General features: G+C 45.6%; 2 protein-coding genes across 3 annotated transcripts; both read left to right on the top strand.

Moving 5' to 3' along the window:
* LOC118284290 (oocyte zinc finger protein XlCOF15-like) lies at positions 1-6,174 on the top strand. The gene is given in 5 exon segments (XM_035607070.2): positions 1-431; positions 3,457-3,576; positions 3,672-3,970; positions 4,657-5,768; positions 5,770-6,174. Coding segments are annotated over 2 exon segments (831 nt in total). The 5' UTR covers positions 1-431; positions 3,457-3,576; positions 3,672-3,970; positions 4,657-5,066; the 3' UTR covers positions 5,899-6,174.
* A 622-nt stretch (positions 6,175-6,796) lies between these two features.
* LOC118284026 (fibrinogen alpha chain) lies at positions 6,797-14,174 on the top strand. 2 transcript variants are annotated; one of them, XM_035606587.2, is made up of 11 exons: positions 6,797-6,937; positions 7,718-7,819; positions 7,930-8,113; positions 8,731-8,876; positions 9,099-9,197; positions 9,384-9,560; positions 9,681-10,281; positions 12,486-12,592; positions 12,748-12,931; positions 13,013-13,158; positions 13,610-14,174. In XM_035606587.2, the coding sequence occupies exons 1-11, from the start codon at positions 6,881-6,883 to the stop codon at positions 13,901-13,903; spliced, it is 2,097 nt and encodes a 698-aa protein (XP_035462480.2). In that variant the 5' UTR covers positions 6,797-6,880; the 3' UTR covers positions 13,904-14,174. The 2 variants fall into 2 exon arrangements, with proteins under 2 accessions (XP_035462480.2, XP_035462489.2); XM_035606596.2 differs by lacking the exons at positions 12,486-12,592; positions 12,748-12,931; positions 13,013-13,158; positions 13,610-14,174 and adding an exon at positions 10,840-11,827.
* Positions 14,175-14,412: the final 238 nt, after the last annotated feature.

The following is a 14,412-nucleotide window of genomic DNA, read 5'->3' as shown; positions in this document are numbered from 1 at the left end:
TGTCTTGCTCGATCTATCTAAACGGTCTATAGTGTATAAAAGTAATTACATTATCAGACAGAAATATTTATTATTAATATTAATCAATGATGGACCAGCTCATAACATTTTGTTTTAAAAGTAATTGTTTTTATCATATTTCTTTTTCAAAAAGCGTATTTAATGATTTTTGTCCTTCACGAGATCTCATCTCCGACAACCCCGCCCCCTTTTCATTTGTACTTTACCCCCCATTGGTTGATAGAGCCGTCACTGAAGGGAACCCGGAAGCAGCGTGTCGCACGGGCACAGTTCACTTTCACACGTAACGTCATGAAAATAATAATAAGAAGAAACACACTTTTATAAAACTTATTAACAACATGAACTGAACAAGACTGACACGTTAGCACCGTGTAGCTCAGGCGTTAGCACCGGGACGACTCCGCTCGGTAATATTTTCCTTATTGTTTGTTTCCAGTTTGCTTTTTAGCACGAAGTTTAAAAAATAATAATAATAACTTAACCTGTGGACGGGAGCTAATCAGTGCTAAAGTTAGCCCCGTGCTCATTCAGCTAAATCACAATAATAAATACAACCTGCTTTTTTTCACTGTGGTGTCTTTAACCTAACTATTCATATTCACACAATATACATGAATGAGGGAAAGAAATGGCTTCACAAGGTATAAACACAACTGAAGGAAGCAAAGATACAAGTAAAACATTTTCGCAATATATATGCCTGCATGTGTGTGTATATATGTATATATACGTGTAAATATACACACATATATATATATTCATACATATATATGTATATCAATGTATGAATATATAAATATATATACACAGTACGTGTATATATACACATATATTCACACACACACAAACATATATATATATATGTTTGTGTGTGTGTGTGTATGTGATAAAGTGAATTAATTCAACATTATTTTGCTGCAAAAGGTTTCCAACCTCTGACTTTATTATCATTAGACCTTGATCAATGTGGATGAATGGGGGGTGCGATATCGATATTAATGAGTAAAAAAAATTCCGATATCAATATATGGACTGATGCATTTTTTGATATAGACATAATGTTGTAATCAAACCCGAATGACAAAGTAAAATAATATTTTCAGAGCTGCAACAGTTAATCGATAAATCAATTATTGGTAGATTAGTAAATTATTCGCCAACTATTTTGATAATCGATGAATCGGTTCAAGTAGTTTTTATGGGGAAAGAAAAGTGAAAATTCTCTGATTTTAGCTTCTTAAATGTGAATATGCTCTGGATTCTTTGCTCCTCTGTGACAGTGAACTGAAGATCTGTGGACAAAACAAAACATCATGTTAGAGTTTGGGAAACACGCATTTTCCACAATTTTCTGACATTTCATTGACAACACAACTAATCGAGAAAATTATCGGCAGATTAATAAATTATGAAAATAGTTGTGAGTTGCAGCCCTGGACATTTTACAGTTTAACCATAAACTTCATTATAAATAACTATGAATAAAAAGAAAACACAAACAAACAAATATTTCAATGTAAAGTTATTTTGTATATTTTGCAAAATCTTCTCTGCATTGTCATCTCATCTCATCTTCAACCGCTTATCCGGAGTCGGATCGCGGCGGCAGCAGCTTCAGTAGGGGGCCCAAAACTTTCCTTTCCCGGGCCACATTACCCAGCTCTGACTGGGGGATCCTGAGGCGTTCCCAGGCCAGTGTGGAGATATAATCCCTGGGTCTACCCTGAGTACCCTTCCCAGGTGGATGTGCCTGGAACACCTCCCAGGGGGTATCCTTACCAGATGCCCGAACCACATCAACTGGCTCCTTTCTACGCAAAGGAGCAGTCGGCTCTACTCCGAGTTCCTCACGGATGACTGAGCCTCTCACCCTATCTCTAAGGGAGACCCCAGCCACCTTTCTAAGAAAACCCATTTCGGCCTTGTACCCGCGATCACGTTTTTTCGGTCACGACTCATCCTTCATGACCATAGGTGAGTGTAGGAACAAAGATTGACCGGTAGATCGAGAGCTTTGCCTTCCGGCTCAGCTCCCTTTTTGTCACAACGGTGCGGTAAAGCGAGTGCAATACCGCCCCCGCTGCTCCAATTCTCCGGCCAATCTCACGCTCCATTGGCCCCTCACTCGCAAACAACACCCCAAGGTACTTAAACTCCTTCACTTGAGGTAAGGGGTCATTCCCTACCGGGAGTAGACAATCCAGAGGGTTCCTGCTGAGAACCATGGCCTCAGATTTTTAGGTGCTGATTCTCATCCCAACCGCTTCACACTCGGCTGCGAACTGATCCATTGAGTGCTGAAGGTCACAGACCGATGGTGCCATCAGGACCACATCATCTGCAAAAAGCAGTGATGAGATCCCCAGCCCACTGAGCTGCAACCCCACCATGACTACGCCTCGATATCCTGTCAATGAATATCACGAACAGGATTGGTGACAAAGCGCACCCCTGGCGGAGACCAACCCCCACCGGGAACGAATCCGACTTACTGCCGAGAACCCGGACACAGCTCTTGCTTTGAGAATACAGGGATTGGATGGCCCCAAGAAGCGAGCCCCTCACCCCATACTCCCGCAGCACCTCCCGGGGGACCCGGTCATATGCCTTCTCCAAATCCACAAAACACATGTAGACTGGATGGGCATACTCCCAGGCCCCCTCCAGGATCCTTGCAAGGGTAAAGAGCTGGTCCATTGCTGCACTTCCAGGACGGAATCCACATTGTTCCTCTTCAATCTGTGGTTCGACTATTGGCCGAGCCCTCCTTTCCAGCACCTTGGAGTAGACTTTACCCGGGAGGCTGAGAAATGTGATACCCCTGTAATTGGCACACACTCTCTGGTCCCCCTTTTTTTGAACAGGGGAACCGCCACTCGTTTGGCATTGTACCCGACTTCCACGCAATGTTGCAGAGACGTGTCAACCAAGACAGCCCCTCCATACCCAAAGCTTTCAACATTTCTGGGCGGATCTCATCAACTCCCGGGGCTTTGCCACTGTGAAGTTGTTTGACTACCACAGTGACCTCCGCCAGGGAAATTGACGATGATCCTCCATCAGCCTCCAGCTCTGCCTCTACCATGGAGGGTGTGGAAGTCGGATTCAGGAGTTCCTCAAAATGCTCCTTCCACCGCCCGATTACCTCCTCAGTTGAGGTCAACAGTGTCCCATCCCTACTGTACACAGCGTGGATGGTTTCCCGTTTCCCCCTCTTGAGATGTCGAATGTTTTTTTTATAAGCATCTTGGTGCCGACCTAAAGTCCTTCTCCATGACTTCTCCCACATCCGCTGTTTTGCCTCTGACACGGCAGAGGCTGCAGCCCTTCGGGCCCGTCGGTACCTTGCAACCGCTTCCGGAGTCTTCTGGGATAACATATTCAACATATATTAATTATTACATTCATTTATTAACAGATGATGTCTTTCAGGTGTGTGGATCCGGTCCAATGGCATCTCTGCTGGGCCTCAGGCGGCTCTCCGCCTCCTGGTGGACTGCGTGAAGAAGACTCCGGTGTCTCGCAGAGCAACTCTGAAGCTGGAGCCGGAGGGTGAGCGGCTGTGTCCATTTAAACTCTTTAATTCAGTTTGTGTATTTTTTAAATCACCTTATTTTTTCGTTTCTTTTGTTCTTCACCTTCACCAGACGACGTGTCCGTGCTGAAGGATTCCTGTGTCCAGTCGGGGGCAGCCTGAGGACGACTCTGAAGAGAAGATGCTGACGATGACGTCGGGTCAGGAGGAGTGCTGCTCCGGCGTCAAGGCGGAGATCTGTTTATTCAAAGAAGAAGAGGCGTCGGAGTGCGATGACGGAGAACTCCAGCGACGTCACGCGGGGGCGACTGGGACGCCGTCACAGGACGACAAACTCCCCGAGTCGCTCGGATCAGACTCGCTGACGGGCGGCATGAGGACGTCACGCCGCCAGAGCGGCTGAGCCCGGAGGTAAAACGTTTCTTTCAAAATAAAAATCTATTCTGGTTTTGTTTATTTTATAGAAAATGTTTTAAAACAAAACTTAAGCTTAAATTTTCTTGCTATAAAAGTAGTGATGTTCATATTCAACCGTTTAGTTCAGGTAGTTTCTGTTTAATCGTTTTGACAGAAACCCTCTCGTTCAAACACGTCTGATGTCCTTGGTCGGTGGATTATTTCTCACGTCATTGTTTGGATTCGTATTTTTTCTCGACTGGTTGATTCAGTAGTTATTGGCTCATTTGTCTGATTCTGATCTGAGAGTTACATTTATGGATAAAAAAGTCTGAAAGTCACTCAGATGAAAACATTTTATCATTTTTATTTTTCAGAAATCATTTCTTCTTCACCCTAAAATCGTTGTACTGCCACTGGCAAGTAATGTTCATCGAGTGGTGAAGAAGAAGATTTCTGGTTTAGTTAAAACGGTATCGCAACTTCTCTTAGATGAGTTCTGATCCCAAAATTCAAATGAGGTTTAAATTAATTTATGCCATTTTAGATTCAATGTTTTTCACGAAGGCTAAGGTTCATTTACAGCTGCTACAATTGACTTTCGAGATCTTCTTGGCTTTTACTCTCGGTCTTTTCTGAGGAAAAAGAAAAACATCAACATTTAAATTTTTGTGTATTTCTTCCTTTTTTCTCTCTCTCAGAGAAGAACCTGAGGGAAAGTGCGTCCACACCCCGATCGCACCGCTGCGAGCGTTGTGGGAAACCCTTTGTGAGGAGGTACAACGTCATCCGACACCAGAGGCATCACTGCAGCGTCTCGGCGTCGAAGCAGACGCAGCCGGACACGTTTTCAAGCAGCGGCCGCAGCCGGTCGTTTCGGACCAGGCGCCACTTGAGGCTTCATTCGCGCGTTCACAAAGAAAACCACCGGGGGGAAGTGCCGTCGGAGGCGCCGCGAGAAAGACGCCGCGCCTGCACGCGGTGTGAGAAGAGCTTCTACCTGTCGCACACCCTGCGGCAGCACCTGCTCACCCACACCGGAGAGAAGTCCTTCAGCAGGGAAGGCACCCTGAAGCAGCACCGGCTGGTGCACACCCGCGAGAAGACCTTCATGTGCGAGCACTGCGGCAAGACCTGCGCCCGTAGGGGGGACCTCAAAACCCACCTGCTCAGTCACTCCGAGGAGAGGCCGTTCCGCTGCAGCTATTGCGAGAAAACCTTCGAGCAGGCGTCCAAGCGGAAGCGGCACGAGCGCCTCCACACAGGCGAGAGACCGTACCAGTGCCCGTCGTGTCCGAAGCGCTTCAGGATTCACGTGTCGCTGGCGGCGCACCAGCTCACCCACACGGGCGAGAGGCCCTTCAAGTGCACCGTGTGCCCGAAGGCCTTCGGCGACAAGAACAACCTGAAGAAGCACCAGATGATTCACACCGGGGAGAAACCGTACAGCTGCTCGCACTGCGGCAAGAGCTGCCGCCTCCTGCAGCACCTGATCAGCCACCAGCGCAGCCACACGGGCGAGAAGCCGTACGCGTGCGATTCGTGCGGCAAAGGCTTCGCCCAGCTCTCCACTCTGAAGACGCACCGGTCCGTCCACGCCGAGAGGACGCTGCGCTGCTCCCTGTGTGGGCAGCAGTACCCGGACCGGGCGGCGCTCACCGACCACGAGTGCAGGGAGACGTCGGAGAAGCCGCACCGATGCCCGCAGTGCGGCAAGTGCTTCGGCCAGGCAGTGAACCTCAGGAAGCACCGGCTGATCCACTCTGGCGAGAAGCCGCAAGCGCTTCAACCACAAGGGCAATCTGACAAAGCACCTGCGCATCCACACGGACGAGAGGCCGTTCAAGTGTGAACGCTGCGAGCGAAGCTTCAGACTCCTGCAGCATCTCACCAGCCACAAGGCCACGCACAACAAGAAGGACGCAGAGAGTCGAGGACTCTGATCCGTAAACGGGAAGTTCGTCCATCTTGTCCATGTGGGAGACCCTAAACACCGTGCTCCTGGGTTTTAAGCTTTGAGATCGTTTTTTTGTCTTCACACTTGGTGGGGAAATGATTCCAACACGAATGGTCCACGTGAAAATTGTGGTTTGGAGATCTACGGATTAATGGCGGCGCCCGTATGTGAGAGATTTGAGCTATGGGGGGAAGAGGAGAAAGATATTTCACTACGGTTGAAAAGGTGCAAATGTCATCTGATGGAACAAAATCTATTGTTTAGAGCTGCAACAGTAATCGATTACTGATTGATAACTAAATTATTCGCCCAATATTTTGACAATCGATTCAGCGGTCCAAGTAGTTTTTATGGAGAAAAAAAATCTAAATTCTCTGATTTCAGCTTCTTAAATATCAATATGTTCTGGTTTCTTTGCTCCACTGTGAGGACAAAACAAAACATCATCTTGGGGGTTTGGAGAAGCACGATTAACATTTTTCACCATTTAACGGCATTTTATGAACCGATTGATCAATCGAGAAATTAACCGACAGATTATGAAAATAATCGTTAGTTGCAGCCCTACTATAGTTTAATATCTCTTATAAAGAAAACTGCCTTTTTTTCTTTCCACCCAGTATCATTGCCACAGACCCCCATTCATTCATGTAGATTTGATTTAAAATTAAACTGAGTCAAAGTAAAAAGGCAAAAACTCTCCTCAGTGACAAAAATTTTGTTTTTCATGTTCTCACATTGATCAGTTTGTCATCGTTGGCTCACGATCACTTTTCCTGTCACTGTTTACTTTGAGCAAACACTTGTATCAGGTCCCAGTAAATCACTGAACACAGTGTTTGTGTGATCGACAAACATCGAGTGACTCAACGCTGAGTCACACGTTCTGTCAGAACTGACTCTCGGAGGGTTCAAATGGTTGCGGCGGCGGCGTTGGAGAATCATTCAGCGACAAAGCGTTCGACAAGATGAAACTACTCCACGTGCTCGTCTGCCTGGGTCTGAGTTGTGCCGCGGCGGCTGACGTGAGTTTCACTACACATTTAAAAAACACAACAACCTCAACTTTCAATTAATTTTTTTTTAATTTGCAAGGACTATTATTTTGTTTTTGGTCATTTTTATGTTGTAGCAATTTGTTTTATAATTACTAATTTATCTTCAGTTCATCTGCTTTTGTTAATGAAGCTCTTATTAATAATAATTATAATAGTTTTTTCAGTTATATACTAGTCATTTTATATGATCTTGCTTATATAACTTCAGTCATGTGATTCTGTTTCAACTTCATGAAAAATACAATGAATACATTTATACAAATATATTTCATACTTTCCATAATAATAACCTGTGTTACTTCCACTCGATGAGACAAACATGTCCCCTTTTGTTTTTTAATATATTTATCAAATAATATTTCATATTTGCCGTTATTAAAAAGACGAAGGAATTCAAATGAAAGTGTAATACTTTGTCATCTCTCTATGAATTTGTGAGGAGCAGGTTACATCGCAATTTTTAACAAGAATTTTTTATTGTAATTTCATAAGTTTGTTTGCCAGATTTTTATAAATGTATACAAATAAAAATTAGATATACCACACACACATAAACTGAACTGGAATTTAACTAAATTGTATAACCTTTAAACCTTTGGTTTGATGTATTTCTTTTGCTTGTCGCCCAAAGTAAATTACATTAATCTCCTTTGTGTCCACAACAACTGTTCTTTTTGCAGTGATCCGTGTCTGAAGAACGAGACGACGTCTGCGCTCAGACTCATTGTTGTTTTTCTGTCTTTGTAGACCGTGGTCAACCCGAGAGGAGCTCGTCCGGTGGAAATGGCCACCAGGTCGGAGAAGTGCGCCTCTCAGAAGGAGTGGCCCTTCTGCACAGACGACGACTGGGTAAAGAATCTCGCCTCGTCCTGCTGCCTCCACAAACAAAGATAATGACACGAAATTTTACCATAAGCAACATTTTTAAAGTTTCCTTCTCTGTCCCGTCCTCCCATCAGGGCTACAAATGCCCGTCGGGCTGCAGGATCCAGGGTCTGATGGATAAAAACGACCACAGTCTGCTGAAAAGGATCGAGAAGATCCGCGGCATCCTGGAACAGAACACGAACAAGCACCACTCGACCGACCAGGTGTCCAAGCAGACCTACGACTACCTGAAGGAGAAGCTCACCCTCGACGCTGGTGAGTGTGTGTGTTGGGAAGAGTTTGATTATTACTGAAATAAATACAAATATGGCTCTGATTTCCTCTCATATTGGTGCCGAGCCTCCATAGGATCATTTTGTACGATTGTTTTAACAAAACCTGCAGCAAGCTCCGTTTTCTGTCTGTGAACTTTAACGTGTCATGATTGTGCTCAAATGTGTCAAATCATTTTATCTACGATATGTCATTTTTGAGGCATATGCTTGAAAAAAGTCATGCAAAAATATTTTTATATGATAACAACACATTGACAAGTTATTCTACTTTATTAAGTTAAATATATATATTCGTTAAATAATATCTACTTTTACTGATTCAAATTTGTTGGGCACAGTTTCATGTCGTGGGATTTTTAGCTGGGCACAAAAGAAAAGGAAAAATCATCAAACACAACTGCACAGAAAACCTTAAACCCCCAAAAGTCATGTTTGAATTTAGTGTTTGTCGTGAAAACGTAAAAACACTGTGACATGACACGATAATATATATATATGAACCTTTCACTTGTTTACACAGTTTATCATATTGTAAACTGGCAGACGGGATAATAAAGTTTTAAATTAAAAACGTGTAAACCTCGGCTCCTCCCCCAGGTCATGACGACAGCTACTACAACCTGGCCCAGAGTCTGCGTCAGAGAATCACTGACATGAAGATCAAGATCGACCGACAGCTGAGGATCCTGGCCGCCCTGAAGGACCGGGTCAATGACCAGGTCGTGGAGATGAAGAGGCTGGAGGTACAGAGGCACAACAGAGACATTGATTAGCTCAATGTGTAAATTCAGCTTTAGCCAAAGTTAGCCATGGCTAGTAAAAGTCTGAAGAGAAATCATACATTTCTGTGTTACAATACTTTTTTTAATTCAGTTGAAACAGATGTCAAAAGTATGTGGACAGACGTTCCGTCTGGATTATCTGTGGATAGTGTATTTGAACACCCCGTCTCCTCTGTTCGTCAGGTGGACATTGACATCAAGCTTCGCTCCTGCAAAGGGTCGTGCAGAAGCTACGGCGAATACCAGGTGGACATGGAGAGCTACGAGGCGCTGGACAAACAGGTGAGGACGAGCTCGCTGGTCCCGTAACTTCACACAGAATCTTCTTCAACAATTGGGCTCTTTTCCCGCTTTACATTCTATTTTCTCACACCTGAACGGATCCACGCGCGATTGTGTGACAGCCAGTTCTGACAATCCTTTAAATATCAGGTGTTTTAGTTGACTCTCTTTCACATCCACACACAGGTCAACCAGCTGGAATCCAAGTCCGGTCAGAGAATCGAGACCGTGGGGACGCTGTACGTGATGAAGAGCAGGCCGCTGGATGCCGCCGTTTTGGACAGCGTCTACAAGACTGGCGGCGGCGGCGGCGGCGGCGACTCCACGCTGGCATCACTGAAGCAAGACGATGTATTCTTTTCCGTGAGTAACGAGTGTTCATTTGGGCGAAATAGGATGATATCTTCACAAAAAAACACATCTCACCATCTTTTTACAGAACCTGCACACTCATGTTCTCAAGTTTTTCTTTTCCTCTCTCAGGTGAAAAGCGTCCAGTTGGTCCTGGAGGAGGAAGGCTCCCCCACATTCCCAGCAACCATCTCCAAGGACACAGGTACCGCATTCTCTTCATCTAAATCCTCGACATCGTCCTCCTCCTCCTCCGCCGCCGCCTCCTCCTCCTCGAAATCCATCACTGAGCTCGGAGGACATGGCGACAGCCAGCCCAGTTCGAGCTCCGTGTCCACTAAAACCACCTCCTGCACCAAGAGCACCAGGAGGACCATCGTCCACACGAAGACGGGGCCGGTGGAGAATGTGGAGGAAGTGTATGAGGGAGGCCCTGAGTGTCAGGTTATAGCCGACAGCAGCAAGGGAGGAATGGGCGTCTTTTTCCCCACCCTTGGCTCCTCCTCCTCCTCCTCCTCCTCCTCCTTCTCTTCATCTCTTCACACCAAGACTGTCCACGGCGGTGGCACCAAAGGAAGCCTCACCGGAGGTACCAGGGATGGATTTGGATTGGATCCGTTTGGTGACCTTGGTGCGTTCATGACGGACGCGGCGGAGGAGGACGTTCCCGATTTCCACGCCCGCAGTGTGAAGAGCACGCGCGTTGAGCGACAGGCTGATTATGTAGGAAAAGGTACCGAAACATCAGACCGGGAGTGAAAATGTGAGAGGGAGAGGGGGGCGACGTTCAGATAGATGCCGCGCGTTAGCTAGCTTGTTAGGAAGCCCCCACGAAGTGAACACAGCATCTTATTGTTTTTTGCTAGAGCTTAAAAAATATGTTGCGTATCAAATCAATGTGTAATACAAGAAACTAAAGGGCTGCTTTTTGCTTCGTGATGAAAAAAGAAATCCAACGAAACCGGACGGAGGATTCTCAAGTTTCAAATATGGTTTGCCAAATATACGTTTGGGGAATGAGTCAATTGTAGCGAGTGTTTGCCAGTTTTCAGAGCTTTAAAAATTAAAATAAAAGTCACGAACCAAACTCTCTGATATAAGAGAGAATTGAACCGTTGTCGAAATGAAAATATTGTCCCCAAAGTAAAATCTTCACGTGTTAAACCCCCAGATTCTCAGAAATATTCACTGAATTTGTAGGGAAAGTGCGCCCGTGTAAGCCAGCCGAACCCAAAGAGCCAGCCGGTCCGAGCTAACTCGCGGACTGCGGTGTGCCCCTCTGTGTCCGCAGATTGTGTCGAAGCCCACCAGAACCACCTGAAAGGGGAAACCAACGGCCTGTTTAGCATCAAACCTGGCGGCGCCGACTCCGCGGCGTTAGTGGAGGTTTACTGCCAGCAGGAGGGGCTAATGGGAGGGTGGTTGCTAGTCCAGCAGAGGGAAAGCGGCGCGCTCGGCTTCAACCGCACCTGGGTCGAATACCGCAGCGGGTTCGGCTCGGTCGACGCACAGGGTAAGGGGGAGTTTTGGCTCGGCAACCGGAACCTCCACCTGTTGACGAGTCGGGGCGAGACCATGCTGAAAGTGGAGCTTGAGGATTGGGAGGGGGGCGTGGCCGGCGCCGAGTACATGATAAGAGTTGGTTCGGAGTCGGAGGGGTTCCCGCTGCATGTGTCAGGGTACACGGGGGACGCCGGCGACGCGCTGACGATGCCCAAGTCCGACACGGCGTCTTACCTGATCCACAACGGGATGAAGTTCAGCACCTTAGACAAAGACAATGACACGTGGGAGGGCAATTGCGCGGAGATGTACGGGGGCGGGTGGTGGTACAACAACTGCCAGTCGGCCAACTTAAATGGGATTTATTACAGGGGCACGTACGACCCGGAGAAAAACACGCCGTACAAGATAGAGAACGGAGTCGTCTGGGTGACGTACAAACCGGCCGACTACAGCCTGAAAACGGTCCGGATGTTCATCCGACCACTCGCTTTTTAATGAGACGCAGAGAAAACAACGAGGATGAATTCAGGGAGGAGGTCAAACAGGAGAGAGCTAAGATGAATAGATATTTGAGGACAAAAATCAAAGGTTGTTCGGGATTTCAGAATCATGTCAAACAAAGTCGCTGTGTATCTTAATTTGTGTATTTGTCAACCCACTGTGTAAATGCGATTGACCTGTGTGTGTTACCAAACCAGTGTTCTTGGAAAAACCTGATGTTTCCCGCTGTTGCTGAACTCTGCTCGATCAATAAAGATTCAATGTTCATTTCAGCTCGCTGTGGTCTGAGCCGTCATTTCTGTACAAATCTTACTCAAAAACAAAACAATTGATATTATAAATAGTCGGAAAGTAATAAGCCTTTGAAATACACAAAAATACATAATTGTAAAATTATTAAACGTATCTACAAATATGACAATGATATTTAATGGAAAGTGCCTACGGAGGTTTTTACTGTTTTACAACAATGAAAAATAAGTGATATAATGATAAAGACAAATTAGACCCTTATTATAGTTTGAGCTTTAATTATACCTATGTTATTAAGAATAAAAGAAATCATGAACATCACCAACAAACGTTTAAGACCCACATTTTGCATCAATTAAATAAAGTTCACATATGTTATTAATGTTAACATTCATGTATACATTATTTTAATGGTAGTGTTTTACTTTACACACTGAAAGTGACAATGTTCCATTAAATGAGATTTAAAAAGGAGATATGATGCTGTCAGCTTCAACTTTTACAAAAAAACCTGAATAATAATTAACTAAAAACTGATAAGTGAGACCTTTGTCCCGTCCAAATGTCGGACTGACTTACGCAAAAATAAGTACATCTGTAACGTCATGTTTGAGTTGGAGCTCTGTTGCAGGGGAACTGACCCTGAACTGGACCATGTTGTGTTGTTTGTCTTTTCAGTGTGTTTAAGGCTGACGCAGCAGAATCAAGATGGCCGACGGCCTCCGAGTCAAAGCCGGACATGTCGAGCGAGACCGGACGCCGCTCTGTGTTCAGACGACGACTGGGTAAGACGAGGGTGCTGCAGTTGAATTACCAATAACGTGAAATGAAACGATATCTTCATTCAGTGGCGTTTTATACCCAAGATACAAATCAATTAAACCTCTCAGATGGAAAACAATCAACCTCCCAACTTGTCACCCTTGTCTTTTCTCCGCAGGTTTCTAAATGCCCCTCTGGCTGCAGACTGCAGGGTTTGATCTCGCAGGCGGAGGCCGAGCTGGAGAGGAAACTGCGGCGGGTTTGCACGATGGCGAAGTCGTACAAGGAAGCGTCTGAGAAGTCCATGACGGGGATGACGCACGTCTACAACTCGAACCGGAGGGTGATCGTCAGCAGATACCGTGAGGCTCGCTAAATGTTCTGGACCAAAATTAAAGACGATTGACGCCGACTGACAACGCTGTGTTTTGTGTATTCTCCAGTGTCGGAGCTGAAGATCGCGGAAGACGCGGAGGAGTTGGCCAGGAGTCTCATGGCGCTGCGGAAACGCTCGGACGGTTTGTCGCAGCAACTCGCCGAGCTGCACCGCAACATCCGGAAACAGGTGGAGGACTTGTATCGGACCGAGGTGACCAAGTGTTGACGAGTAGAGAAGAAAACTGAATTCAAACAACATCAATTATGTCTTGTAAGAATACGGCAGGCTTAATATAAATTATGAAACAGTGTGTTCTACCACAAGCCTTTGTTTTAACCTTGTATGTACATTGATCCCACTTGTGAGCTGAGCGAAAGTGTCTGCTTCTTTGCTGATGACATCCAGCTTCATGTTTCCGACCTGCCCTCAAAGGTGATGATTGTCAATCTGAAATATGCTTTGATTCTGAGCATTGGGATAATTTTGCCCTACGTGAAATGTCAAGGTCATGACACCTGTTGACATCAGTGATACTTATGAGTATCTTCAGGTCAGTTAAACCTGTGACACATTGTAGTTCTTGTGGTAAGTTGGCTTTTTGTTTTTATTTCTTGCAGCATTACATATTGATAACCCCTAAATCATGCGTTCTTTCTTCCAGGTGGACGTTGACATGAAGCTGCGAGCCTGCCGTGGGTCCTGCCAGTCGGCACTGACGTTCACCGTCGCTCATTCCACTTATCAGACGTTTCAAACTGACATGGACGAGGTCGTCAACCAGAGGAGCAAGGTCGTCACACCTCCCCGGGACATGGCACGTCTCACGCTGCGGCCTGTGGACATGAGCCCGGCGCCATCTGCTGCGTATAAGACCATCCCGACTGTCCAGAGGGAATTGTTGACCCAGTTCGAGGACATTGGACAGAACCGGTTGGTCCTGGAGGACCTGCAGTGAATGTGTTTCGCTTCCATTTCAACAGGACAAAAAACAACGTTTGTTTGACAGTCATCTCCATGACACCTTGCTCTTGCAGACTGCATGTTTGTTCAGTACGGTCTTAATTCCATGGTTGCGTAAATTTTTCCAACATATCTTCACATTGAATGAAGCAAACAGACATTTTTATGTGTAGAAAGCAAGTGTGTCAGAAACATGCCTCAAACTCTGTGCCCTTCGTTGACTGTGATGATGTCAGATTTCACATATTAAACTTGTGTTGTTATTAGTGAAGGCTATTATTACCTGTTCGGTGTATTTACAAATTGGAACATTTCAGCTATGAAACTACACTCCTGTTTCTTAATGTGCTACATATTTCAATGCCTCCCTAAATTAGGCAGTTACTTCCAGACATGGATCACTGAATAGTTTTATGAGTATGAAAATGTTGTGCCTTGATCTTGGAGGGGAATTCATTATTGAGAGAATGCGCTCCACCACCAGCATCAAGACACAATATTAGG

Source organism: Scophthalmus maximus, chromosome 12 (genome assembly GCF_022379125.1).
Source record: "Scophthalmus maximus strain ysfricsl-2021 chromosome 12, ASM2237912v1, whole genome shotgun sequence".
In the NCBI taxonomy this organism is placed as follows: Eukaryota; Metazoa; Chordata; class Actinopteri; order Pleuronectiformes; family Scophthalmidae; genus Scophthalmus; species Scophthalmus maximus.
This window is presented reverse-complemented; position numbering and strand designations above follow the sequence as displayed.